Below are 25,524 nucleotides of genomic sequence, written 5' to 3'. Positions count from 1 at the left end.
AGATGTGAAGTGATCGATATATGAACAAAACAATTTGCAGGGAAATATGTACTGGTTCCGTTGAGCGAACTGGTTCTTTAATTATTACATCAAAATATTTTTAAATGTACCAATTTCAGATTTTAATTTCAAAACAGCTCGAACTGTTTTAAATCATTACTGAGTGCCCGTGATTAGGGATTAATTTATTCAGCCCCGAAAAGAAGTCCGCAAACAGAGCAGTGCGAAAGATAAAGAAATCCCTTAAAAAGGACCAATACCATTTAGGTAATAGTTATAAAATAGATAACGCCCCTTGGCGACAGCTGGTTAGTGACTTTCTACCTGAAACGTTATTACATTAACAATATTACCTACCTGAACAAACAACTAATTTAAAAGTGATCTGCACTCGCACTTAACACCGCAGTTGCATTTTTCAATCCAATATGAAATCACTTGTGACTATCTTCATTTTGCTATCCTTTGGACAGTTAGGCCTCGCAAATATGGCAGAAATGCGTAAAAAGTCGCACATTGAGGAATTCGAAGGAATGCCAGCTCTGTTCAGGGCCATGTCCTCCTCTCCAAACGATGGATACACCTACAATTGGACCGTGGTCTCGTTTTCAACGGCTGGACAACCAGGTTCCGGCCCAAACTGCACCGTGTTGTATCTGGATCAGTGCACATCCTGGAATAAGTGTAGACAGACCTGCCTGAAAACCGGAGCCACCAGCTATAGGTGGTTTCATGATGGATGTTGCGAGTGCGTGGGAGAACAGTGCATAAATTATGGCGTAAACGAAAGCAGATGTCGACTGTGTCCTGAACCGGGAATTGAAGATGAAGAGGATTGAAACATATTATCTCAAAAATACATATTCTAATGCCAGTTAGAAGCTTAAAATTGGGTGTTATACCTAATGCTAGTTGTAATTCATATTAAAGTTTAAGATTTTAGGGATTCACGAGATGATACGGTTTAACAAAAATAAAATATACCGTTAAAAACAGTCTTTAATTTTATTTCTCCAGTTTTTGGTTTGAATTAACGGACATTTTACAAATTTCCCATGCAGTGTTCGGAAATGCCACAATTTAGTTGCACGTGCTGTCGACGCCCTGGTTTTGAATAGATATCCATCCCTGGTTGTTGTCACTCCACGTTTTACCTTCGCACTTCTTTTCAATTGTTTTTAAATATTTAAAGTAGAAAAAATGGGCCGCAAGTTCCAGAATAAGAAAAAGAAGGCTGCGCCGCAGCTGGAGATAGTGCCGCTGGATGAAAACCCACCACTGCCGCCACAGCGATCCTCAGATGATGTGGTGCCCAAGAAGGCAAGAAATGGGACTCCCGAGAACGTAGAATTTCTTAACTAAAAACTCAATTTTAATTGCAGGAAAAGTGGGTGAACAAACAGCGCGTGCTGGTCTTCTCCGCACGCGGTATTAGCCACCGTGACCGGCACTTGATGAAGGATATTAAGACCCTGATGCCGCACCATCGTCCCGAATCCAAAATGGAGCGCTCCAAAACCTTGTCGGTGGTCAACGAAATGTGTGAAATGAAGCACTGCAATAAGGCCATGCTGTTCGAGGGACGCCGGAAAAGGGATCTGTATATGTGGATATCCAACACCACGGGAGCCACTGGTCCATCAGCTAAATTCCTCATCGAAAACATTCACACAATGGCCGAACTGAAGATGACGGGCAACTGCTTGCGGGGATCGCGACCGCTGCTCTCGTTTGACTCCAAATTCGATGAGCTGCCGCATCTTAAGCTGCTCAAGGAGCTGTTCGTGCAGACCTACTCCGTGCCCAACCATCATCCCAAGAGCCAGCCCTTCGTGGATCACGTTTACACCTTCACCTACCTGGATAAACGCATCTGGTTCAGAAACTTCCAGATTCTGTCCGAGGATGGTGGCTTGTCCGAAGTCGGACCGCGTTACGTGTTGAATCCTGTGAAAATATTCGATGGTTCCTTTACTGGCAAAACCATCTGGGAGAATCCAGACTACGTGAGCCCATCCAAACAGCGACAGGTACTCAAGAAGGCCGCCAAGGACAAGTACGTGAACCGAGTGGAACAAAAGGTCAAGCACGAGGCCACGCGACCGGTCAGAGCTTACGATGGCGCCGAGAACGAAGAGCTGTTTGAGGACGATGATCCCGTGGAGACGGCCAAGATTCTGGCTGCGATAGCCAAAAAGAAGAAGGAGGAAGCCGCCAAACAGACACCCAAATCGGCGCTAACCAAAAAGATCAAGGAAAAACAACTGCAGGCCGTTAGAGATGTGATTGAAAGAAAGAAGGCAAGAACCATTAAACGCGTGAAAAAGGTTTAAACACCTCATTTTACATTAAGATACAAAAACGATTAAACTTTATAAATACGTTTACAAACTGTGCATCCTAAGTTTGAATATATCAATAGACAAGATTACCAGTTATTATTTGTCCCACTGTTCTGCTTTGTACGTCGCGACGGAGTAATGGTATGTATATAAATATTAACATCCTAATGAGATGTGCGTTGAGTTTCGGGGAGGTTCTGCGTTTGGAATACAAAAGCGAAAGCATCTAGCTCCATCCTAGAGCTACTCCGCCGACATGGGAGCTACCTCGGGATCGGACTGAGGGAGTCGGGTAATACTAAATGGCTGCTTGTTGATGGGCATCATTTGAACAACTTCGATGGGCGGCTCCTCGCCAGGCTGCAGCGGTTCCTCGCCTACTAGCTTGGCCAAGTTGCTCTGCGCCCAACGACCAGAGCGACCATTCAGTGTCTTATCCTCACAAACGCAGAGGAATAGGGTGTCCACTACCATCTGTTACGAATTCATTGGTTAGCCTCAAGCTTAAACAGATTGTAAACCAATACCTACCTCAAATAGCGATAGGATAATGTGAGCAATGAAGAAGGAGAATATAATGATGATTATGACGGGGGCCATGTAGAAATTCAGACCCGGCATGTCCTTGAGCAATACGATACCAATCAGGCCAGAGAGGGCGGCCACCACAACCTTTCCCAGGAAGAGAATGAAGTCGCCCACACTGTTAATGGTGGCCACTTGCAAAACATTCGTGGCCATGGCATTCCATGCCTAAAAAAAAATAAACATTTTTAGTTTGGAAAAATACAAAATTTGTGTGATAGTAACTTACAATGCCAGCAGCGGGGCAGAAGTTAATGGATTCGATGGCCACCACGGTGTAGGCATTATGATTCAAGAAGCGAATGAACTTCTCTAGTAGCCAGAAACCACATATGCAGCACTTCAAGCAGCAGGCGGCGCACTCCGATCCCTTGTCCTCGCCTTTCTTCAATCTGAAATGTCACGTTCAATTAGTTAAGAATGGGAGACGCTTGCAAAGTTACGACTCAACTTACTTGGCATACAAATAGGTGAGTATCAGGCGGGGAATCTTGAAAATGGTGATGACAAAGGATCCCTTGGCCACCGTACCCAAATGATACTTAACCAGTTTGCCGATGGCATAAACCGTGGGTGTGCTGGTCGGTTTTTGGAAGTACCAGAAGGCCACGGCTGCGGCCAAAGCAAACTGCTGGCATGCGAAAATGAACTCCACCGTCCAAATGAGACCCACCACATAGATCCAGAACATGCTGCGAAGGGCTCCAGCATCGGCATATTCTACACGGATATTGGCTGTTTAAGGAAAAAACACTTGATTAATTCTCTGGAAACTTGATTAATTCTCTGATTACATAAGAAAATGTTGTTTATTTTTGTATATACAATTTAGATCGAAAAGTCGTAAGGAGAAAACACAGAAATATGTACACAAGAGTAAACTTCTGTGCCCTTATCAAATATCACTTACTTATTCACCAAATCACGTTATAAAATAACCACAAAATGCAAAAATATATGATTTAGATTATTTCGAATTAAGCTACTTTGGGAATGGATTTAGAACACAGATATATGAGACTACTTACGTCTTAGATCATTGGCGCTGGTGCTATTGGAAACGAACAACGCATTTGCTGGCAATAGCTGCTGATGGGCTTTCGAGTTGTCGAACGGAGCAATGGGACTTTGTCCAGGTGAACTGGCTGTGGCCAGGCAAACAATCACTGCCACCCAAAAGCTTAAGAAGGCTATAAGCACAAGGAATGCTAAGAGCGGAGCAATCAAAAGTCCTGGCAGATTCATCATGCACTGGCCAGCTTCCTCGAAAAGCGCCGACAAGCCAGCCAATTTGTTCTTCAGGAAGTATATGACCACGATAAGGATTATCTAAAAAGAAGACAGGCTAAAAAACTATGAACAGAGTATTGAATAATTAACTAACCATGGTTATGGTGGCTAGGACAGCCAGGGTGAGGACCGCCTGTTGGTTACGCACAAACTCCTCCAGCAAAGAGTATTGTGTATTCACACCAGACTTATTGCGTATGTTATAGTACGCGTACCAAAGAGCTACAGTGAGCGCCACACTGGCCACTATGACCAGGACACAGATGATCCAGGAGACGATGCGAGACAGCCAGTGCATCATGGTCACCAGAGCAATGGAAATGACTAGAGAAACAGGCTTTTTGAGGCAATACTTTCATTATAAGTTGAGGAATCTCTTACGCAAAGCTAATCCACAGACCATGGCAATGATGTGCCAGGTGGAGTAGATGTCGCCAACAAACTGCTGGGCCACATCCCAGTTGTTGAGCATATCGTAGTAGTTCTGCACCTTCTCTCCCGTACCCTTGGGCACACAGCGATGTAGGACTGGCGAACTGGAAAGAAGTGATTAATGTGTGAATTAAATTAGCATTTGATTTGGGTGATGTAATCAAAGCGCACCTCTCATGAACGGGAAAACTGGGACATGGACCCAGGAAATTGAACGTTTTGGCATCGTTGCCCGCCGTACTCAGCTGCTGCATGTTGTAGTCATATTTGCAAAGCTGAGTGCCTGTTTGGCTGTAGTATTCCAGCAGCTCGCTGCCCTTGGTCATGGTTTTGGCGGGACATGTCTTGACGCATATCTTGAGGGACTGTTTCAGCTCCTTGACATCGAAATAGAAAAGCTCCGGCTTGTCGAGCGTATTCATGCCGGACAGCGGAAATCCCTTGAACTTTTCATTGTACTTAACGCCGCAGGTGTTGCCAAAGGAGTCGTAGCCATTGATGATGCGCAAGGGATTTCCATACACGAACGAAAATATGGCTATCACTATCTGTAATGCGAAAAGGAGGCAAATTAAAGTGGATAGATCATTGTGCAGGTAGCCAACGCCCCATGACCAGCATGTCATGTCAAGGGGCATTATTATTATAATCGCTCTGGCGGACGACATACCCATGCAAATACTTGACATGGAAATGCTTTCGAGGAGTGGCGTGTCCTGCAGAATAGCAGAACATCAACACAGCGGGTATCGATTCGCTTCTCAAGGGATCTAATCTATATGTGGGCTTATATATATGTCGGACTAACCCTGACTGTTAAATCATCGCATTCATTAGAGGAATTAACAATTCCGCACATGAGCTATCCAGCGATGACGACATGAATGAGACATTTTCAAGTAACAAGTAGCCGCTTTCCTCCCGCAAAAACCGCTCACACACACAGCGAAGCAGCGAGACGCGTTGCGCAGATGAATATCTTGGCTTTCACTTTCCCGATACAGACTTCTATATATATATCTGCATATGGCGAAATCTATTTGAATTCTTACCAAAAACAGCCAGAATATAATGTAAATGGCCAGCCAGCAGGTGTCCGTACAGGACCGGTATTTGGGCCTATTGTTTTGCGCCTCCCCCTCGCCGTCCTTGCTCTCCGCACAGCCCATTTTGCACTTGGTAGGCTGCTCGTTAATTAGCGGGCCTAATTTCTCTTATCACTTTGCACTTATATCTATTTCTTGAGTATGTTGAGCCACTTGTTTGTTCTATTTTGATTCAATTCACAACCGACGAAACAACAATAACAACGCCTAAATCCTCAATGGCCAGGTGTGGCCAGGTGTGCAAGCGCGGACAGATAATACCACGAAACTGCGGCCTACAGGAAAATACTAGAAATTCGGCTTGTGGTGCGCGCGTGATTTGAAAATAGGTAGACGCATTTAAGCGCTGGCAAAATACTTGTTATATAATTAAAGCTGCAAAAACTCAGCAATTTATATATACCATATTTATCCGAAGATAAACGCATAGCTTGTAATAAGTTATTCACATTTATTCAAAGATCGGGCTTAATCATTACATTACCTTCGTAGCTAACATTAACATAAGAATCGCAATGAAGTGAAAAAAATATTATTCGAATATCGTTGGATCGTATACTAAGGATTCGATGCTTATACAATGAATGTGATGTGGATTGCCTTAAATACTGAGGACTGGCAGTCGCATTTTCCGCCAATATAAGCAAATATGTCATTCCAAAATTGTTCCCATGCGCGTAAACAATTTTCGAACAAGATTTCGTCATATGCACGATCGACCTAACTAAAGTTATATTCCCTACTTATAACTAACAAATAGAGTGGTTTAAGCTACATCCTTGGATTCTGTTGTAGAACTCCTGTCTCCACTAATCTCATGCTGAGGCTATTTGGCCGGCTTTGCGATCACTTCTTGACCGTCACATGGATGCCGCCCTTGACCACCGCCTCTGCAGGTGGTTGTCCGAATCTCCGGCTCTGGTTGAGGTTGCTCTTGCGCCGTATGCTAATCTTTCCGGGTGAAGAAGCAGCTAAGGGTGCAGCCAAGGCAGCCGGAGCACTGGCACTCCGCTGCGTCTCTTCATCCGCGGCTGGTGGTCTGTAGGTTCGGATTCCGGAGTTTGATCTCACCGGAAGAAGTGTCACCAGCTTATGGACACTGGGTTCCGTACTGCTGCCAGCGAACTGTGAGATCTTGAGCATCTCCTCATAGTTCAGTGGATCCACTACCTCCACTTCCGCCTCGCCAATCACGGGAATGGCCGCTCCCAGCACTTCCGAGGAACCATCATCTATAAAACTAGACATGGGCTTAATAAAGGGCTCTCTATCGACGGGCAGAATAGATTCCGGGATCAGTATTGGTAAATCCGTGGTGGTGGAGCTGGGCATTGGTCTTCTTGTGACTTCTTCCTTTGGAGCTTGCTTCAGTTTGTTTTGCGAAAAGGGAGGAAACTTATTGGGCACACTGGGAGTAATGCCCAGCTTGGAGGCCAAGGTATCAAAGATCAGGGAGATATCCTGAATGTTACTAGCATTGTTGATCCTGGTCTTGATGTCGTTCAACGTCAAGTTCTCTGACTTGTCAATGTCCTCCGATACCCAAGCCTGCAGGGTCTGATTGAAGACCTTCCTTATATTCGAGTTGTGTCCAAATCCTTGGGTCGCTGAACTATTGACAAACTCCCATTTCGAGTGGGACGGAAATAGATTTGAGTCGTCCATCATTGTGGGTCGTTCACTGGTGGTTCGAATGCGATTCCTTTTCGTGGTTCTGGGCTCCTCCGTTGTGGTGCTGGTTGTTGTGGTTGGCATCGTAGTTGTGGTAGCCGACGTCGTTGTGGACTCCTCCAAAGTTTCGTTGGAGACAATCGATGAGGGAGTATTCCTCTGCAAGATGATCTCCTTGAGGTTCATAAAGTTCGGCTTGGAGTGGCTCACACTGGGGGTCTTCAGAGTATCCAGGGTTTCTTCTTCCTCGGGCTCTATCCGGGATTCTAACGCATCCTCTGTTGGCTTTTTAGTCGCAGTCGCGTTATCCTCCTTCGGCAGATTAAGCAGCTCCATGAAGAACTCTCCAATGGTGTCGGCCAGCACAGAGTTATCCGTAGGTTTCACGGATGGTAGAGATGGAGATTTCGTTGGCTTGGGCGAACTATTAGCTGGTACCTTTTGGGGTAATGTGGTAGCCTCCACTTTCTCCTGTTTCTTATCCACTTTTGTGGTTATCTCAGGCCTCTCTGGCTTCTGTTCCTTATTCGCATTGACTTGCTTCTTCTCCAGCACAGTCTGATTCGCTTCCTTAACGGTCAAACTTCCCTCCAACTGGTCTTTCTTTGAAGGTTGTTCCTTCTTGTCCAACTTTTCCTGGGGCTTCTTTGCAATAACTCCTCCACCCAAATGTTCGAATCTCTCGTTGCTGGCGTCCAGATTGAAGGGCATCTTGTCAGCCGTTCCTATTGTAGCATCAATGGGCTTGAATGGTGGTATGATAACATCATCTATAAGAGGTACAGGCAAGGGATGTGGTTCCACCAGAGCGCCTCCCAAGCGTTCTATGTTCTCGGTGCCCGGCATGAAGATCGGACTACCAAAGTTATGGTAGAAAAGCAAGTCCTCATCCTGGGGCTGCGGTCCGAGATTTGGTTTAGGCTCTTGCACTCGCAGTCCCGGATTGAGGAAACCCAAACTATAGGGATCCATGGTCACCGGAGCCACAGCAGCTGTCGGTGGAGTGGGATTGTCTCCAATGAAGGGCAGTTCAAATTCGTCGATTCTCCTCTGTGGTATGTGGTTCACTGTGGGTGTGGTTCCCCCGGGTAGAGTTTTGGTGGGAAAAGCAGGCGGTGGACCGGGCAGCAGCTCTGGAACCTCTCGATGCATTGGTCGCCACGGTTGAGTGTCCAAAATGGGGAAGGTGGTGAACAGATTGGCATCCAATTTGGGCAGAGATCCGCCTTGAATCGGTGGAGGTGTGCTCACGGAGGGGTAGGTAAAGGTGGTGGTGGTGCTGGTGGTGGTGGCTCTAGTGGTGCTTGGAGGTGGTGGCGTTGTTGTTGTTGAGGTAGTGGTAGTTGTAGTGGGCTCCGTGGTTGTGGTAGTAGTTGTTGGCTTGGGAGTGGTCGTTGTTGTGGTTTTCCGCGTGGTGGAAGTTGTAGTTCTCTTCGTCGTGGTAGTAGTTGCCTTGGTGGCCTTGGTGGTTGCCCTGGTGGAGCTAGTAGGACCTACGGTGGGGACCTGTTGTGGCAGCACCGTCGTTAGCTTCTCAATGCTCGGCTTCTTGGGCTTCACCCTCAAGGAAAAGGGTGTAACCGCAATGGCCTTGGGTGGCAAGGTGCTGCTAGCGGCCTGGTAAGCGCGAGTGGGCGGGGTCTTCTTCCTGGCTATGTCCGCATCCGTCTTGGTGATCTCGAACGAACCCTCGAACGAGCCTTGAATAACTGGTGCATTCTCCACATCGATATCGGGCTCTTCGTCAGCGGAATGACTGCGCAGCAGGGGATTCTTCGGCTTGGGCGTGGTAATTGGATTCGGTTTTGGAGCTGTGGCCGGTGTGCTGCCTTTTTTCATAAGACGCTTTTCCAGTTGTGTTTGACTAGTGGGCACCGTTTGCTGTTGGAAAGGGTATTGGTTTGAAATGATAACAACTTTAAGGAGTATCGTGACTTACGGCTTCCTTTAATATCGCTGCAGACCGCACCACCTGCTCATCCATTATGCGCTTGATCTCCACGGACTCCGTGTCCAAACGCAGTGAACGATATAAGGATTTGGCAGCAGAAGTTTCCAGGAACAGTGACTCCTTAATGTACTCCTCGACACTCAGTATGTTTCTAATAAAAAGAAGTACATGAAATCGATGGGTATAATTTGAGAATTTAGTTGTCTTACTGCGGCAGTTTACGGACATCGAGGAACACGCGGAATGAGACCTTGATCAGTGGACCCTCTCCAAAGCCCCAGACATCGGTGCGCAGTGGCTGCAATCCATTGTCCATCATGGAACGCTCCACAAATCTCTTATAGAAATCGATCTTCTGTTTGTAGGTGGTAGTGTGGTTGTACTTTAAGCCAGTGGAGAAAAGATCCCCTTTGGCGATGCGGAAGGAACCCTCAAAGCCCATGACAGCTGTAAAAAGTACCGAATATTAAGTATTTACACATATTTTTATAACTGTCATATAAACTTACGATCCTCCAGATTGGTTTTTATAGAGCTGAAGTAGAATGCCAGTCCTGCGATGGAGATGACGGCCAGCAGGACGATAAATGCAGCCGTTGTAAGGATAATGCTGAATGATCGATTCTTGGGATACTGCGTGTGCGTCTTGGCCGAGAATGTGGATGGTGCGATGTTCCTGCCATCCCGCCAGATGCCCCACGTATTGTAGCCATACTGACTGTTCAGACTGTGCTCATTGGTGTACGAGGGCTGCTTGTTCATGTGGTAGTAAGCACCCAGCTGCGACCTCCGGCCAACTGTGTTCTGGTATGTATAATCCGCGCTCTGCGAGAGAAGATGTCAGTTGTTCTTAACCAGGTTGCCAAAGTATGCCAGCCCCAGAATCGAATCCCGATGGCCACAAATTAGATAATTAGCCGCCAGAAGTCGCACAACTTTCTCGCCGACGACCCTTCGGCCACTTTCTATCGTGACTCCCCATCTAGATGACGGAAGTTGGCCTCTAACGGCCCCACATTGGACTCAATTGGTGCTATCGCCAAGAACGGCAAAAACCAAACTTCCCCTCAAACTTTCCCAGCGTTATGTCAGAATCGCTATCGCCGGTGAGCACTTGTCATGATTTGTTAATGCATCTCATTAACACGGCTGGGAAAACGCATTTAATTAGCCTGGGTTGGCACAAAGTCATTGCACCTGGTCAGACTCTCAGAATCCGGCTAACTTCCGTGTGATTCTAGGCGCAATTACAATAATTTCACTAGCTGTTCTAGTCATACAAGTTCATTTTTGATAATATGCACCTTTGAAAATGCATATTCTCAATGATTTTCTTTTAACATGGTCTTTCCATTCTATAAGCTAGTGCATTTGTTTTAAGTGCTTTTATTGACAGTGCCATAAACAAGTTTGTTGCTTAAGTCTTTTGATTTGGCATTGACATTGATACTGAAAAGACAGACTGGCATGGCATTGATATAGACTTAAACTGTTAATTGCGGATAATATAGCTCGCATTAAGCTAACTGTAAATATATTATTATTTTTTTTTTTTAATTTTAAAAATAACAAATAATTAAGCTAGCGTGTTTTTTGTTTAAGTCATTTGATTATGACTATTTCCGTTTATATTTCGCTGAAATAAAAGTGCCTTGCATATACACGGTACACAGAACATTTCTTAATTTTCCCAGAATCCCAAGCCAGATATTAGCTTCTAATTAACGACAATCAATGACTTATGTTTTGAGCCCCAGGGGCTATAGTCTCGACCTCGGCTGTAGGTGCAATTGCTCGGGGAGATATGTACATGCCCGAGGGGCCTGTGGGAAAGTTTGATTGTTTCTTGATTACCATTTAACATTCGTTAGCTGCAGGGCATTTCCCTTAGTTCCTCTCTTTCGGCCGGGAAGCAGCTCCCTTGCCTTCCGTTCGGCCCCCTGCTAAACCAAACTGTGTTGGCCAAATTGCCGTCTCCACGGCTCTTTTCTTCTGCGTTCTCTTCGGCGGCTCTTCGCTGCCTCTTCTTTCTTCGCTGCCAGAGAAAGTCATTCACCTTTTAGAACGTTCTGCTGTCGAGTTTGGCTCGCTAGTTACTCGTACCTATGTATCTTTTTTTTAGACTCTGGAGTTTGCTGGTGAATGAGGAATGCAAACAGCTCGTTTCCGAGACCCAGGTCCCAAACAAACAAGCAGATGAATACATAAATATGCAAGATGCGTTCTGTATAAAAAAAAAAACACAAATAAGATACGGGCGACGCAAGTTGATGTAACAACTCTATTGACAAAAGGGATTTGGGGCCCCGATTCTATTCTTGGACCTACTGAATGCTAAGAATGCTAATCAACATCATACCGTTAAACCATTTGTACCCGCCAGTGATAAACGATTGGGGATTACTCACCATTTGCCGACATGTCTGCGCCCTGTATATATCACTCACGCCGGATAAACTCTGGAAGTACTTCTTTGTCCCATAGACGGTGTCCATTTTTCCACCGTTACAATGAAAGTCGCAGGTTCTGAAAAATGGATGGAAAATTTGGGGAAACCATTGTTAGCAGTTTTCTTCACTTTCGTTCTTCGGTCTTTGCTTTCTTTTGGGTCCACTTGGAGTGGGCCTGAGTGATCCCCGTGCTGGGGATCAGGCTATGAAAAAGAGTCACTAATGGGCCAGCATGCCGGAGAACCGGCTAATCCTGTTTCCCAGTCCATTAGCCAAGCGAAAATTCTCACTTTTCGCCAGGGAAAAGAGGAAAAGAACAGCGCACAATGGCAATGAGATATGCATGCCGTTAACCGGTTTGATTTGCATTTGCATTTTCCAAACTACTCAAAAGTATTCAAAGGAGTAGTTTTACACAAGGAAAAATGGCTGTAGCCTCATAGAAATTCCTAAACATATTTCTATTGAGATGAAATTTATGAGCCATTAAATTATGACACTCCCAATAATAAAACATTTCCCAGAACAAAGAAAGATAGTTACAAAACTCAGCAGTCCTTAGCAGCGCCTTGCTTTTCTTAACAAATGAAGACATTTCTCATGCCAATAAAAAATCCATGTTCCACCTTCTCAATGAAAGAAGGTATCAGATAAGTTTCATAATTAATTGAACCGAACGGCTGAGCAAAGTGAAGAGCTCTCCAGTGACCACCACCAGTCGTAAAAAGCGAAAGCTCTGCGGGGCATAAACAAAAAATTTAATTAGAGAATTGCCCGACACTCGGATACGCTCAATGGCTGAGCCCTACAAATTTGGAATTTTCACTTCATGGGAAGCCCATGCTGGCTGCCCCAGCATAAAGAGCATAAAGAACCAACTCCGAACGGCTTAAGTACACAGCAGATGGGCTGGCGATGGAGTGGGCTGGAAACCAGTTCTCCACATCCAACACCGCATCCAAGATGCGATGGGGTTATGGCTTGTTCCGCCGTCATATACATATGTAAGATCTCGGTAGTTATGAAGCCACAATGTATGGTTTAGTTGTACATGTGCAATCAAAAGCAAAGTTCAGCCGCAGAGAAACGTGTGTAAAAATAGTTTTTTTCGGTGCGGCAAGCCGCGGGCTTCAGATAGTTTTTTTTTTTCTGTGGCTGGATGATCTTGGGGCTTGAGCTTTTTTTTTTTTAACTGGCAAAAGTAAAAGTTCTGTTATTTTTCGGAATGCCTTGATGATGGGCACTGGCCAACGAGGAGAAACTAACTCAGGTCTGCAAAAGCCGCTTGGTTGGATCATCGAAAATCGAACACAAACCTAATTGGGGATTATGCAAAATGGCATAAAAATAGCTCTAGAAAAGGGTCTGCAAATGCCGCATACTACTATGCTGTAGTTTTATGAGCCCTTTAAATCTTACTCGAAACCGATAACTGCCATTGAACAATTGGTGTTATGGCATGCCTGAGTAGCTCTAAAAGACCATTAATCTTGGTGTTTATTCCTTTCGTGGTAACCCCCATTAACTGTAAACGCAGGTCTGGAATCTCTGTCATCGCCGTCACTTCCCATTGAAATGGAACGGAAACCCATTTGCCTAATAAAAAGAGCGCCAAAAACGCGCTCAAGCTGGCAGAAAATGAGGCAAATTGAAGAACCATTGCAATTAGAGTGGAGTGGAGTGGAGTGTTGTGGAGTCGAGTGGAGGTACACATGTTCCAGTGTGTCTATATGGCTGGGCTCCAGGGGGAATCCAGTCACCCTCCACCCGAAACAGTTAGAACGCTTGCGGAGCCATCGCCATCGCCATCGCCATTGCCATCGTCGTCGGCGTCATCCTCATCGCCGTGGCCAAAGCCATAGCCACCAGCTTTTGACCTAGATGCGCATGCGCGGAGCCACGGGGAATGGAAGGTGCGGGGAGGCGTGGTGGTGGGGTGAAGCCCGGAGACGGCCCAAACCAAAACTGGTAACTTGTGCTCGTCTCCCAGTACGTACTCACAGTGGCGGGCAAAATTATAGGCGTATTTAGAAAATATTTAAAGTTTACTTCAGTTTCAGTCCCATGTTTAAGGCATGCAGTAAATATAAACAGATCAGAAAATATAGTAAACTTAAAAAGTTCATAAAATATTCCATTACAAACAAGAACATTTCCATATCCATATCATACTTCATTAAAGAAATAATTTTAATATTTATAGAATATCTCTCCTCTGTTTTAACACATATAAGAAATATAATATTTCACCTAATATAATATTTCACCTATGCTATATACATATACATATGTAGTTATACTATCTTGACCTCAGTTGTATCCACGTTGCTGTGCTTCGGAGAAAGAAAGAATAAATTGGCTTGCGCCTGAGCGGCGTAAAAAGTTAACGAAAATACAGAAATAAAACAAAAATATTGCTGGCACACTCACTTGCACGGAGAATTTTTGTTCGTTTTTTATTTCGATTTAGGCATTAAGTATTAAGACGTCGACGGCCACGCATAAGTTGATTAAATTTCTCGCATTAGCCGATTTTCACTGTCGGAGAAATTGCTGGACGAAAAAGCGTCAAAGAATGATTGATGAGAATTTGATCTGAAAACTCAGACAGTTGTCGATCTGCAGGTAGCTATGTATAGAGGCTATATATATATCTACGTAGCTGCAAAATGTCTAACGGAAGTCGGCCATTAACCCGTTGGCACGTTTAACCCATTGCGGCCGATATCTGGCCAAATGCGCCGCGATTTTCGGCCAGATTAAGATTCCCAGGCACTTTCAATCATAAAAGCCTCGCCGACAAACTGTCGAAGAAAGTGAAATGTGACAGGTGCTTTTCGGGAGGGGCGAGTTATTTTGATTACTTTGTTTTTTTTTACATTTTTTTCTACAGGGTAGGCATCGATGTCAATGGATGCTTATCGGAAAACGACGGTGAAATGGAAAGTTCATTTCGAGCGCATCGAAAACTAGAGGAGCTGCTCATTGAATCATCCGAACAATGCAGCCGTTTTGATTATTATTCAAGCCTGAGACTTTTGTTCGATTTGGAAAGTGATCGCCAATTTGGCAGCATCATTATGGAGGTTCCAAAACCGCTAGCCATATGTCATATTTGATGGCTTCATTTTAGCTGGGCTGTGTGCAAATTTATGCAATCTTCTTTGGCTGCTTTCCTTTCTTAAACGAAAAAGCATGCAACTATTCTAGTGTAAACAGAGCGAATGGTACAGTAGAAATTCGTTGTGAAAGGCGAAAAAGTTGACGAAATATCATAAGTAAGTTATTATAACAAACATCAACTGAAAATGATAACTATAATATTAGTAAGATACTGCTTACTTACTCAAGAAAGCCCAAAAAAAAGTTAGCTAACTGAACCCACTGCATTTCACCCGGTATCCACTGTACAGCAGCGAACAAAGTAACGTTGCCGCTAATTGTGTGATAAATTAATTAAAATGTTTATGGCCATTAGGGAATGAATATGTATGCGTTGAAGGCAATCTGTGCAGCGTTTGCAGTTTCGTAATCGCTCTAACGGCGCCAGCTACCAGGCTCTTACTGGAGCATGACCACTACTTCATGGAGATGGGGCTAGGAACCAGCACATACATACTGCGATGAAGTGGGTACTCCTTGGGTGCTCGGAAGCACTCGGCTTGGATGTACAATGTATGTACAATGGCACTCACCATGCCCAACCATTGCGGAACTAAGAGTGCACTTCATTTCTGCGACAAACCGAGGGGAAAAGTTGACAAGAACGCACAGAACGAAAAGAACACAAATATATTATAACATGAAAAGAGTGGAGTTGCGAAGAGTGCTGGTGTGGGCAATAGTCATTAAAAGCATTCACCGCTACGCTTTAACCGCCGACCAAACTAATTAAAACCAAACAAATCCGTCAGGTTTTATTCTCACATGTGAGCTCCAACTGCGGGAATTATTCGGAAACTTGATTACTCACTAAATGCAGAACTTTGCCCACTCGAGGGCCGACTGTACAGGGCGCCCCATCGAAGGTGAAAAGTGTCAAGTCAGGTGGCCAGCACCGTTAGGCTGAGGTAACAGTATTAACAACAGTGCCAAATGCCGGATGGGTGACTTGTTGGCCAAGTTGGGAGCTCTGCCAACAATTTAGCGGGTGAATTCGTTCTAAGTTACTTAGGGAACTTATATCAAAATCTTGGGAAATCCGCCTCAGTTTGCTAACTCATTTCATTTCCGATCCCAATTAGCAGGAAATGATTTTGGCACTAATCCAAATTAGAAAACTTGTTTTAAAAATAAATTTGTATTTAATACCTTTGAAATATAAATGCTTTTGTGCTGATTTTTTAATATTATAGTCTGTTTATACATGTTCCTAAAATATGTATAGTTTAGGTAATTTATAAACAATTTGATTGACAGTAGTTTTCGTGATAAGACCAAATTGATTTTAAATTTTCTAATTGATGATTTTTGGCTGAGCTAATTTGGTTTGGCTTTAATGGACACATCAATATTTTATAAACTCCTGCATTTTCTTTTCCCCATTTAGTTTTGCTGTTTAATGCCCACTTAGTCGTTCATGTTAGAAACATACATACTTAAACAATATAACTATTTCGGTATAAAAAATATCTGCATTATCCCAGTTACAATATAATTAACTGTTTATAAATAAAGTGTTGATAAAGTTTATTAGCTAGTTTAATAAATACACTAAAAGGATATAATGGCAATCAAATTGAGTTTGTTCTTCGTCTTTCTGATCTTTTTTACATATTATTTCACAGAGGTAAGAACTTGTTTGTACTCAGTAACCATATTTTAAAACCTACTTTTAGGTTTATTCCCTCGTGGAATTCACAAATGTACAGTGCGAGTCTTTGGATAAGGATTTTGCATTATTTGAATATTGTTTTCTGAAATCTGTGAACCGATCTTACAAATATGTTTCCATTAAAGTTAAACTTCTAAAGATACCCGTAACCAAAGTCAAGGTATATTTAATTAAATTTATATATTTAAGCGATTATAATAAGTTTCTATTCATAAATGCAGGTGAAATTTGGTCTATACAAACGGATGAATAGCTATATGCCTTTTCTCTACAATATAAGCTTTGACGCGTGCAGATTCCTAAAATCTTCGAATCCCAATCCCATTGCTCTGTATTTTTACAGCATTTTCAATGATTATTCCAACATAAACCACACTTGTCCTTTTAACGTAGGTATTCCGGAAGTTTATAAGAAAATATTTATATTATGTTTATTTCAGCATGATCTTGTGCTGGATAAGATGCCATATCATAGTGTAAATAATAAGTTTACCAAAACACTTCCCTTTCCGGATGGGAATTATATGCTTGAAATGCACTGGATAGCCTACGACATTGATCGAGCTGTAACTAAATTCTATTGGTCTCTTACTTGATAAGAAAAGCTATCAAAAATTTTGACAAAATCAAAATTGGTGGTGGATAAAATGTGAAACAATCTTCTTTATCACCACTCTTTGCAAACTCATTTTATTTCCGATCCCAATTAGCAGGAAGTATTCTGGTTCTAATCCAAAATAGAAAACTGGTTTGAATAATGTATCGGTACTTATTACCTTTAAAATATAGATGTTTTAGTAATGATTTTTTAATATTAAAGGTCAACTGGTTTACATGTTCCTCAAAAAAGTATGTAAAAGCTTGGTTTAGGTAATTTATAAACAATTTGATTGACAGTAGTTTTCTTGATAAGACTAAATTGATTTTAAATTTTCTAATTGATTTTGGGCTGAGCTAATTTGGTATGGTTTTAATGGATACATCAATATATTATAAGCTTCTGCTAGTTTTTTCCCCATTTAGTTTGGCTGTTTTATGCCGACATAGTCGTGGATGTAACAACCAGCATTATTTCAGTTACAATTGCCTTAATTGTTTCTAAATACAGTGTTGTTTATTAGCTAGTTTAATTAAAAAACCAAACGGATATAATGACGATCAAGCTGAGTTTCTTCTTCGTCTTTCTGATCTTTTTTACATATTATTTCACAGAGGTAAGATATTGTTGATACTGATTAACCATATCTAAAAAGCTACTTTTAGGTGTATTCCCTCGTGGCATTTACAAATGCACAGTGCGAGTCTCTAGATAAGGATTTTGCCTTGTTTGAATATTGCTTTCTGAAATCTGTAAACCGAACGTTCAAATATGTTTCCGTCAAAGTTAAGCTCCTAAAGCTACCCATAACCAAAATTAAGGTATGTTGAATTAAGTTTATTCATTTATATATAAGTGACTATAATATGTTACCATTCTCTAATTCAGATGCATTTTGTTCTATATAAGCGGGTGAATGGCTATCTGCCATTTCTCTACAATATGACTTTTGACGCGTGCAAATTTCTAAAATCGCCGAATACCAATCAGATTGCTCTCTTTTTTTACAAATTTTTCAGAGATTATTCCAACATAAACCACACTTGTCCCTATAACGTAGGTATACCAAATATTTCTAAAGTAAATATTTATATAAAATTCATTTCAGCATGATATTGTCCTGGATAAGATGCCATATCATAATGTAAATAATCTGCTAACCAAAATACTGCCCTTTCCAGAGGGAAAATATATGCTTGAAATGCACTGGATAGCCTACGACATTGATCGAGCTGTAACTAAATTCTATTGGTCACTTACTTGATATGAAAAGCTATCAAAAATTGTGACAAAAGCAGTGTAAATTAAAGCGTATTTAAATATTTTGGGTATTGGTGGTGCATAAAATGTAAAACCATCTTTTTTAATCTGTTATATTGCTAAGCAACAAGAAAGAACGCTATAGTCGCTAAGTTATGGCGAAAACGCCGATTGAAAATATCAGATTTTTTACAACAATTTTTTTGTTCGGTTTTTTGATAAAAAATAATCCCTTTATTTTCGATAGCAGTGAAAATAGTTGTCCAAAAGATGAATGTCATACCTTGTTGAATTCGTAACAAAATTCCCTATCGATCCATGTACATACATTGAAATGCTAATTTTTGGCCATTTTTCGCAAATTTTGATGATGTACCCCTTATCGAAAATGCAAAAATTTGTAAAATTTTTTTTTTTCGAAGATCGAAAAAGTAGGGATACACATAGTTAGTTATATTTATTAGCAGCACAAAACAGTCATTATGTTAGCTGTGCGGCCATTTTTGGCCAAATTATGGTACATAATTTACATGTTTTTACTTTTATACGAAGCATTGATTGCCAACCAATTATAGTCAAAAATTAAATGGATTATTGGCTTATCCGTTCATGTGGAAAGCTTGTTCTGAATAACTTCATTTGGCTTGTGGCTGAGAGACCGTGTCTAAATGCAAATGTCAACATTTGGAGTCGGCACCGACGCACTTTGTGGACACGAGGCCGAGCCGCAATTAGTGCTACGATCAGCATGCGAGGCACGCACTTCCAGTGGTTACTGCTCCTCCTCTCCAGAGCTACCCATACATTCCATGCGATCCGTACCCACAAGAACTCGCAGCAGACCATTATACTTTCAGTTCGCCTGTGTGGATGGGCTTTCCATCTATCTCAGACACGCAAAATAATACATACAGTCTGTTTTTATTTTTATTTATATATATTTATTTTTAATTTTAAAATATGTTTTTATTCCCAACTAAAATATATTTGCTGCATAATTAAAACAATTTACGTAATTACTAGAAAATTTAAATGACAGATAAATTCCAATTCGAATATTATAATCTTTGTAATTGATGGTATTTAACTGGAACGGTTTTAATGAACACATAAACATTTTATAACCACCAGCAAACTCTGTTTTTTCCCAGTCAGTTTGCTCCTTAATACATGAACGTGGATGTAACAACCATATTTAAAAATATAACTATTTCGGTATAAAGTTTATGGGTTAACACTTTAAAGAATAAAAGTAAATAGTTTGCGTTCAAAGTTCATCATATTTTATGTAAAAAAAAAAAACTGCGAGGTAAGCTAAAAATAGTTTTATTTAGAATAGATTAGAAGGCTTTTAAGCTGGGTACAACTGCATTATCCAAATTATAATGGCCATTATCTGTTTAAAAATAAAGCGTTGTTCAAGTCTATTTTACAGTTTAATAAATACACGGAAAGGATACAATGGCAATTAAACTGAGTTTGTTTTCCGTCTACCTGGTGTTTTTTACATATTATTTCACAGAGGTAAGATATGGTTTTTACTCAGTAACCGTATTTTAAAAACTAATTTTAGGTTTATTCCCTCGTGGAATTTACAAATGCACTGTGCGAGTCTTTGGATAAGGATTTTGCATTATTTGACTATTGTTTTCTGAAATCTATAAACCGAACGTTGAAATATGTTTCCCTTAAAGTTAACCTTCTAAAGATACCCGTAACCAAAGTCAAGGTATATTGAATAAAATTTATATATTCAAGCGATTATAATAAGTTTCTATTCATAAATGCAGGTGAAATTTGGTCTATACAAACGGGTGAATAGCTATATGCCTTTTCTCTACAATATAACCTTTGACGCGTGCAGATTCCTAAAATCTTCAAATCCCAATCCCATTGCTCTGTATTTTTACAGTATTTTCCAAGATTATTCCAACATAAACCACACTTGTCCTTTTAACGTAGGTATATCCGGAGTTTATAAAGTAAATATTCATATTATATTCATTTCAGCACGATATTTTACTGGATGTACCATATCATAGTATAAACACTAAGCTAACCAAAATACTGCCCTTTCCGGAGGGCAAATATATGCTTGAAGCGCATTGGATAGCCTACGACATCGATAGAGCTGTAACTAAATTCTATTGGTCACTTACTTGATAAGAAAAAGCTATCAATAATCAAAAACAATACACCATATAAACACAATTGTAATCCAAATTGTAATATAATGTTTTAAAACAGTCACATTTCGAAGCAACACAAAAAAAAAGAGAGCACACTATAGACAAGTCCCTCGACTATCAGATACCCGTTACTCGGTTGGTGGGAGTGCGAAGTAGAACGGACAGACGGACTGTCTTGGCTAGATCGATTTTACTTGTTTTACACTTTTTAACGGATCTATTGTAGCCCTTTACTCTACGAGTAACAATTACAAAATAGTATAATAGCAAATACATTATAAACCATTATAATTGTTCAGCATTTGTTTTTAGTTTTATAAAAAGCATTGTCAACCTTTTATAGTCAACCATTTAACCGCATTTTTGGTTTATTCATTCATATGGAAAACTTGGCTTAAATTACAATATTTCGCTGGTGGCTCAGAGCCCAAACAGCAATTAGTGGCACGCACATTCAGTGGAAAACCACTCCTGCTCCTTCTCTCCGGAACAACCCATACCCATACTCATTCAACCAGATTTTCTGTCTATCCCAAAGACGATTTTGTATGCTGCTTTTTAATATAATAATATCTTTATGAAGCTCATCAATTGCGATCGGGAGCTTTGGCAGAAGTCTTTTTTCATGTTATTTGAATATAAAAGTCGCATCCACAATATTTTTGCTGCATAATTAAAACATTATCATTAAAACTTATAGACAATTTTAATGACAATATTTTTGCCGATAATACCAAACCGATGTTAAATACTATTACCTCTTTTAATTGATGGTTTTTACCTAAAATCATAATGTGGTTTATAACAACCAGCCAAATATGTTTTTCCTCAGTCGTTTTGTTTCCTAATGCCGATTTGGTCGTGGATGTAACATCCATTTTTAAAAATATAACTCTTTCGGTATAAAAAATAACTGCATTTTCCCAGTTACAATTGTTTATAAAAAAAGTGTTGATAAAGTTTATAAGCTAGCTTAATAAATACACTAAAAGGATATAATGGCAATCAAACTGAGTTTGTTCTTCGTCTTTCTGATCTTTTTTACTTATTATTTCACAGAGGTAAGAACTTGTTTGTACTCAGTAACCATATTTTAAAACCTACTTTTAGGTTTATTCCCTCGTGGAATTCACAAATGTACAGTGCGAGTCTCTGGATAAGGATTTTGCATTATTTGAATATTGTTTTCTGAAATCTGTGAACCGATCTTACAAATATGTTTCCGTTAAAGTTAAGCTCCTAAAGCTACCCATAACCAAAATCAAGGTATGTGGAATTAAATTTATATATTTATATTTAATCGATTATAATAAGCTTCTTTTCTTAAATGCAGGTGCAATTTGCTTTATATAAGCGTGCTAATGGCTATTTGCCTTTTCTCTACAATATGACTGTAGACGCGTGCAGATTCCTAAAAACGCCGAATCCGAATCCCATTGCTCTTTATTTCTATAATTTTTTCAAAGATTATTCCAATATAAACCACACTTGTCCCTATAACGTAGGTGTACCCGAATTTTATAAAGTAAATATTCATATTATATTCATTTCAGCATGATGTTGTGCTGGATAAAATGCCATATCATAGTATAAATACTAAGGTAACCAAAATACTGCCCTTTCCGGAGGGCAAATATATGCTTGAAGGGCATTGGATAGCCTACGACATTAATAGAGCTATAACTAAATTCTATTGGTCACTTACTTGATAAGAAAAATCTATCAATAACAAGACACCATATGAATACAATTGTAATGCAAATAATGTATCTTAATTTAAAAAAAAGAGTTTAATTTTGAATGTATTTTAATCTAAATATATATTTATATATATATTTTTTACAGTGCAGTGGAGTGCTCTGTTCGCTTTACCGCAACGAACTCTTGAATTTGAGGTCGCTTTCCTCTTGGCAGGCAAAACAAAAGATCGGCCCATTAGAGGCGATTTTACATCATTTGAATGCAATTTAGCCGCAGCTTAGCTTAGCGTTATGTTCTATTTCTGTTCCGGCCCGGCACGAACTGCTGGCCAGGCCAAGACAGCTGGAGAGGCGGGCAGAGATCAATCTGATGGCCAGTCTTCAGATTCTTCTGTCATTTGGCATTTGGCATTTGGCGTCGAGCAGAAGAATCGTGCGGCACGGATGATAAGTCGTCGGTCTGCCAATTTGGGCCAGTCGCGATATACTCGTATCTTCATGATGAGCCCCCCGTTTCTTGGCCAATTTGTGATTCTCCACGCGGAATCATTCGCCGTCTCAGAAGAGAGAAGAATCTGAGGAAAGATAACGTATTTTTGTGGAGGCGGGGTATTAACCTGGGTACTAAAGAGCTCAGATCTCAGATCTCCGAGATTCGGTCTCTGACTTGACCGGCTCTTAACGAGCGAAAGTGTTTCATTAACTCGTAAATGAATAATTTGAGTGTCGAGACAACGAAAACGAAATCAAAATAAACCGAAACCGAAACAGAAACAGAAACAGAAACAACAAGAAAAACCAAAGCACTCACACCCGAGAAATGCTCGTAAAAATGTACATAATTTTTCAATCTCAATCTGGTTTTGCGCATTTCTATTTCGTCTGTCGTTTGATCCACTTCCGACTAACGAAAAAACTACAAATTTTCATTGCCTCAGTGAAACTAATTTGAGGTGAAAATTGTCAAAATGGAAAAAGAAGCAGAAAAATGTGGTAAAAATAATGGGTGAAACACTGGAAATGCCATGGTGACAGCTAGACAGAAAGAGCGAAAGATATGGGTGTGTTTATGCGTCTAGGATTCGGATTCGTACTCGGATTCGTCTGCTTGCTGGGATTTGGATTTGGATTTGGAAGTGGATTTGGCAACCTGTTGAGACAGCCTTGTCCCAGTCCGCATCCACATCAGAGTGTCTCGTGCTGAGTCAGTGGCTTTGGTCTTTTGCCACTTTCTCCGGCTGCAGTTATCAATGAGTCAGTTTGGATCGTTGGGGAATTTGCGTAAATGGTCGGTTATTACTGGGTCAAAAAAGTGGAAAAAGAAATGAGTACCGAGAGCCACAGCCTCTTCCTGTCTTTTTGTCGCTTTTTTTTAATGACCGAGAACCGTAAACGGCTGAGATCTTACCTGCGACTAAAAATCAATTTCCGCAACGACATGGATAGTTGCATAGTTGGATAGGCGCAGGCAAAACGCTCATATCTGTAATGGGCACAGCAGCGGTCGTGATAGTAGCGCCCGGGGCTGAGCTCATAAAAGTATAATTATTCAACAATATTTAAATACAGTTGTAAAATGAAACAACTAGATCGCTTATAAACACTCCCTCTATGTTATCAATAAATAAATACATGAATATATTTAAATAAATATATTTTCTTGGCTATACATTTTTAGGATATTTCTTTTTCTAGAATCTACTGATCATATGGAATGGGATGACATTTTTTTTTTCATTTTTCAATAAGTTCTAAAGGTGAAATTGTTGTTGTTTTTCAGATTTATGAAGCTGAAAACTAAGAAGTTATGGCTTGTCTAAGCCACCGAAGGTTCCCCATAATTTCCCCATCTAATATTCCCATTGATGCAACCGCTTCTGTTCGATCTCCTATAACAATCCGCCGACATAATGGGCGACCCACTCAACTTATAGCGGTTAGTGGGATCGGATGATAATGGAGTTGGCGCCCGCAGTCGTGGCTCCAAAGCGGAGTGCAACGGGTCCGGCTACGGAAAAGCCGGGGGAAATGGGAAATGGCCAAGAGCGAAGTAAACCGAACACGGAGTGAATAGTGAACAGTGAGCTGTGAGCAGTGAGCAGTGAACTGTCGATTGGCCCAGTTCATGAACGTGGTAATTGCGCGGTTAGCGACATATAAAGCGACACCAAGAAGAATCGCGACGCGAGGAGGCAACAAAGCGATCTCCGGGCCTTTTGTTTTTCGAGCTCTTTGGAGGTGATCACCTGTCCACCTTTTTAGACATTCTCAACGCTTTTATTGGTGCCAGTGGCAGTGGCAGTTGGATTCGGAATGGTTGTTGGCTGGCTTGAAAGAGCGCTCTTTGCTTCATGCCGCCCTTTTTTCGGGTGTCTTAATTTCTAATTTCTTTTATTACAGACTGGTTCTTTTTTTTTTATTATTTTTTATTGCCATTTTTTCGTTTTAACAAGCATAATTTTGTTGCTCTGCCAGCTCGTTTGTGCGCGATTATTGCGCTCGGCCAGACTTTTTGTGGTAATGTAACCAGTTTTGGACCTTTCCACACCCGGTGCTTTATGGCATGTCTAACTAGTTTATGGCCCAAGTCGCGGCTTAGGGAGAGTCCGAAAGATTCCGGAAAGCTCCTGCACCTTTCTGGCAAATTAAGTTGTAAACTCCTAGGTAACTCACCTGCCAGGTTTTGCTTCACTCAATTATCGTCCAACGTTGATGAAGACAGGTTCCATTTGAGAATAGTTCGGCGGTGTTTTAAAATTACTTTCTGCGATCGATTTGTACTTGAATTCAATCACAAATGTTGCACAGTTTGGATTATTTTGTATGGGACTATTTCTAATTCTATATTCGGCGATTCACGGTATTTTCTTCCACGAACACTGCGCAACCACAGAAACGAAAAAGTCAACTGATCGCGCCCGCCACTGAAGGTAAACTGAAGACGATGGTAACAAATCTTGGTGGCATTGGCCACCAGAAAGCGATGAGAAGAGAAATGAAGAGAATTCCTACGCTCTTTCTCTGCGCTCTTCTCTGCGCTTATCAGCGGAGTATCGTTATTCTTCTGTTATTCAAATGGGCATGGAAGGCATTTCTATTGTGGATCAGCTACTGCA

General features: G+C 41.2%; 8 protein-coding genes across 12 annotated transcripts; 6 read left to right on the top strand and 2 right to left on the bottom strand.

Moving 5' to 3' along the window:
* The first annotated feature begins 64 nt into the window (after nt 1–64).
* LOC6532947 (protein twisted gastrulation) lies at nt 65–1,021 on the top strand. Its single transcript, XM_002093646.4, has one exon. The coding sequence runs from the start codon at nt 429–431 to the stop codon at nt 837–839; it is 411 nt and encodes a 136-aa protein (XP_002093682.2). The 5' UTR covers nt 65–428; the 3' UTR covers nt 840–1,021.
* Nucleotides 1,022–1,114: 93 nt separating this feature from the next.
* LOC6532946 (ribosome biogenesis protein BRX1 homolog) lies at nt 1,115–2,441 on the top strand. The gene is made up of 2 exons (XM_002093645.4): nt 1,115–1,320; nt 1,383–2,441. The coding sequence occupies exons 1-2, from the start codon at nt 1,201–1,203 to the stop codon at nt 2,331–2,333; spliced, it is 1,071 nt and encodes a 356-aa protein (XP_002093681.2). The 5' UTR covers nt 1,115–1,200; the 3' UTR covers nt 2,334–2,441.
* LOC6532945 (choline transporter-like 1) lies at nt 2,311–5,974 on the bottom strand. The gene is made up of 9 exons (XM_002093644.4): nt 5,702–5,974; nt 4,821–5,197; nt 4,599–4,753; nt 4,312–4,541; nt 3,956–4,256; nt 3,383–3,662; nt 3,157–3,319; nt 2,874–3,095; nt 2,311–2,816 (listed from the first exon to the last, which is right to left on the bottom strand). Exons 1-9 carry the CDS (start codon nt 5,816–5,818, stop codon nt 2,586–2,588), a joined length of 2,076 nt encoding a protein of 691 aa, XP_002093680.1. The 5' UTR covers nt 5,819–5,974; the 3' UTR covers nt 2,311–2,585.
* A 215-nt stretch (nt 5,975–6,189) lies between these two features.
* Nucleotides 6,190–25,350, bottom strand: LOC6532944 (mucin-5AC). The gene is made up of 6 exons (XM_002093643.4): nt 25,082–25,350; nt 11,786–11,903; nt 9,887–10,202; nt 9,587–9,824; nt 9,366–9,528; nt 6,190–9,307 (listed from the first exon to the last, which is right to left on the bottom strand). The coding sequence occupies exons 2-6, from the start codon at nt 11,870–11,872 to the stop codon at nt 6,602–6,604; spliced, it is 3,510 nt and encodes a 1,169-aa protein (XP_002093679.1). The 5' UTR covers nt 11,873–11,903; nt 25,082–25,350; the 3' UTR covers nt 6,190–6,601.
* LOC26536420 lies at nt 16,554–17,257 on the top strand. Of its 2 annotated transcripts, none has more exons than XM_015194232.1 (4): nt 16,554–16,616; nt 16,666–16,821; nt 16,883–16,999; nt 17,096–17,257. In XM_015194232.1, the coding sequence occupies exons 1-4, from the start codon at nt 16,554–16,556 to the stop codon at nt 17,255–17,257; spliced, it is 498 nt and encodes a 165-aa protein (XP_015049718.1). The 2 variants fall into 2 exon arrangements, with proteins under 2 accessions (XP_015049718.1, XP_015049717.1); XM_015194231.1 differs by having other exon boundaries at nt 16,883–17,050; nt 17,102–17,257.
* LOC26534479 lies at nt 17,803–18,523 on the top strand. Of its 2 annotated transcripts, none has more exons than XM_015194229.2 (4): nt 17,803–17,875; nt 17,925–18,080; nt 18,148–18,264; nt 18,362–18,523. In XM_015194229.2, exons 1-4 carry the CDS (start codon nt 17,813–17,815, stop codon nt 18,521–18,523), a joined length of 498 nt encoding a protein of 165 aa, XP_015049715.1. In that variant the 5' UTR covers nt 17,803–17,812. The 2 variants fall into 2 exon arrangements, with proteins under 2 accessions (XP_015049715.1, XP_015049716.1); XM_015194230.2 differs by having other exon boundaries at nt 18,148–18,315; nt 18,368–18,523.
* On the top strand, nt 19,901–20,682 carry LOC26536161. Of its 2 annotated transcripts, none has more exons than XM_015194228.2 (4): nt 19,901–20,043; nt 20,093–20,248; nt 20,310–20,426; nt 20,524–20,682. In XM_015194228.2, exons 1-4 carry the CDS (start codon nt 19,981–19,983, stop codon nt 20,680–20,682), a joined length of 495 nt encoding a protein of 164 aa, XP_015049714.1. In that variant the 5' UTR covers nt 19,901–19,980. The 2 variants fall into 2 exon arrangements, with proteins under 2 accessions (XP_015049714.1, XP_015049713.1); XM_015194227.2 differs by having other exon boundaries at nt 20,310–20,477; nt 20,530–20,682.
* On the top strand, nt 21,707–22,422 carry LOC26536007. 2 transcript variants are annotated; one of them, XM_015194225.2, is made up of 4 exons: nt 21,707–21,769; nt 21,819–21,974; nt 22,042–22,158; nt 22,256–22,422. In XM_015194225.2, the coding sequence occupies exons 1-4, from the start codon at nt 21,707–21,709 to the stop codon at nt 22,415–22,417; spliced, it is 498 nt and encodes a 165-aa protein (XP_015049711.1). In that variant the 3' UTR covers nt 22,418–22,422. The 2 variants fall into 2 exon arrangements, with proteins under 2 accessions (XP_015049711.1, XP_015049712.1); XM_015194226.2 differs by having other exon boundaries at nt 22,042–22,209; nt 22,262–22,422.
* Nucleotides 25,351–25,524: the final 174 nt, after the last annotated feature.

The sequence above is a fragment of the Drosophila yakuba genome, chromosome 3L (genome assembly GCF_016746365.2).
Source record: "Drosophila yakuba strain Tai18E2 chromosome 3L, Prin_Dyak_Tai18E2_2.1, whole genome shotgun sequence".
Classification (NCBI taxonomy): domain Eukaryota; kingdom Metazoa; phylum Arthropoda; class Insecta; order Diptera; family Drosophilidae; genus Drosophila; species Drosophila yakuba.
Note: the sequence above shows the minus strand (reverse complement) of the source record. Positions and strands in the feature narration are given on the sequence as shown.

Bases quoted from the DNA above. Each gene is read 5' to 3' on its own strand.
- LOC26534479 (XM_015194230.2), top strand. From the start codon at position 17,813: ATGACGATCAAGCTGAGTTTCTTCTTCGTCTTTCTGATCTTTTTTACA. The intron at 17,876-17,924 runs GTAAGATATTGT...AGCTACTTTTAG, and splicing joins TTACATATTATTTCACAGAG to GTGTATTCCCTCGTGGCATT. The intron at 18,081-18,147 runs GTATGTTGAATT...TCTCTAATTCAG, and splicing joins TACCCATAACCAAAATTAAG to ATGCATTTTGTTCTATATAA.
- LOC6532946 (XM_002093645.4), top strand. From the start codon at position 1,201: ATGGGCCGCAAGTTCCAGAATAAGAAAAAGAAGGCTGCGCCGCAGCTG. The intron at 1,321-1,382 runs GCAAGAAATGGG...TTTTAATTGCAG, and splicing joins ATGATGTGGTGCCCAAGAAG to GAAAAGTGGGTGAACAAACA.
- LOC6532945 (XM_002093644.4), bottom strand. From the start codon at position 5,818: ATGGGCTGTGCGGAGAGCAAGGACGGCGAGGGGGAGGCGCAAAACAAT. The intron at 3,320-3,382 runs GTAAGTTGAGTC...GTGACATTTCAG, and splicing joins CTCACCTATTTGTATGCCAA to ATTGAAGAAAGGCGAGGACA. The intron at 3,096-3,156 runs GTAAGTTACTAT...ATTTTTTTTTAG, and splicing joins TCTGCCCCGCTGCTGGCATT to GCATGGAATGCCATGGCCAC.
- LOC6532947 (XM_002093646.4), top strand. From the start codon at position 429: ATGAAATCACTTGTGACTATCTTCATTTTGCTATCCTTTGGACAGTTA.
- LOC26536007 (XM_015194226.2), top strand. From the start codon at position 21,707: ATGGCAATCAAACTGAGTTTGTTCTTCGTCTTTCTGATCTTTTTTACT. The intron at 21,770-21,818 runs GTAAGAACTTGT...ACCTACTTTTAG, and splicing joins TTACTTATTATTTCACAGAG to GTTTATTCCCTCGTGGAATT. The intron at 21,975-22,041 runs GTATGTGGAATT...TCTTAAATGCAG, and splicing joins TACCCATAACCAAAATCAAG to GTGCAATTTGCTTTATATAA.
- LOC26536420 (XM_015194231.1), top strand. From the start codon at position 16,554: ATGGCAATCAAATTGAGTTTGTTCTTCGTCTTTCTGATCTTTTTTACA. The intron at 16,617-16,665 runs GTAAGAACTTGT...ACCTACTTTTAG, and splicing joins TTACATATTATTTCACAGAG to GTTTATTCCCTCGTGGAATT. The intron at 17,051-17,101 runs GTAGGTATTCCG...TGTTTATTTCAG, and splicing joins ACCACACTTGTCCTTTTAAC to CATGATCTTGTGCTGGATAA.
- LOC26536161 (XM_015194227.2), top strand. From the start codon at position 19,981: ATGGCAATTAAACTGAGTTTGTTTTCCGTCTACCTGGTGTTTTTTACA. The intron at 20,044-20,092 runs GTAAGATATGGT...AACTAATTTTAG, and splicing joins TTACATATTATTTCACAGAG to GTTTATTCCCTCGTGGAATT. The intron at 20,249-20,309 runs GTATATTGAATA...TCATAAATGCAG, and splicing joins TACCCGTAACCAAAGTCAAG to GTGAAATTTGGTCTATACAA.
- LOC6532944 (XM_002093643.4), bottom strand. From the start codon at position 11,872: ATGGACACCGTCTATGGGACAAAGAAGTACTTCCAGAGTTTATCCGGC. The intron at 10,203-11,785 runs GTGAGTAATCCC...CTTCTCTCGCAG, and splicing joins CGCAGACATGTCGGCAAATG to AGCGCGGATTATACATACCA. The intron at 9,825-9,886 runs GTAAGTTTATAT...TACTTTTTACAG, and splicing joins AAAAACCAATCTGGAGGATC to CTGTCATGGGCTTTGAGGGT.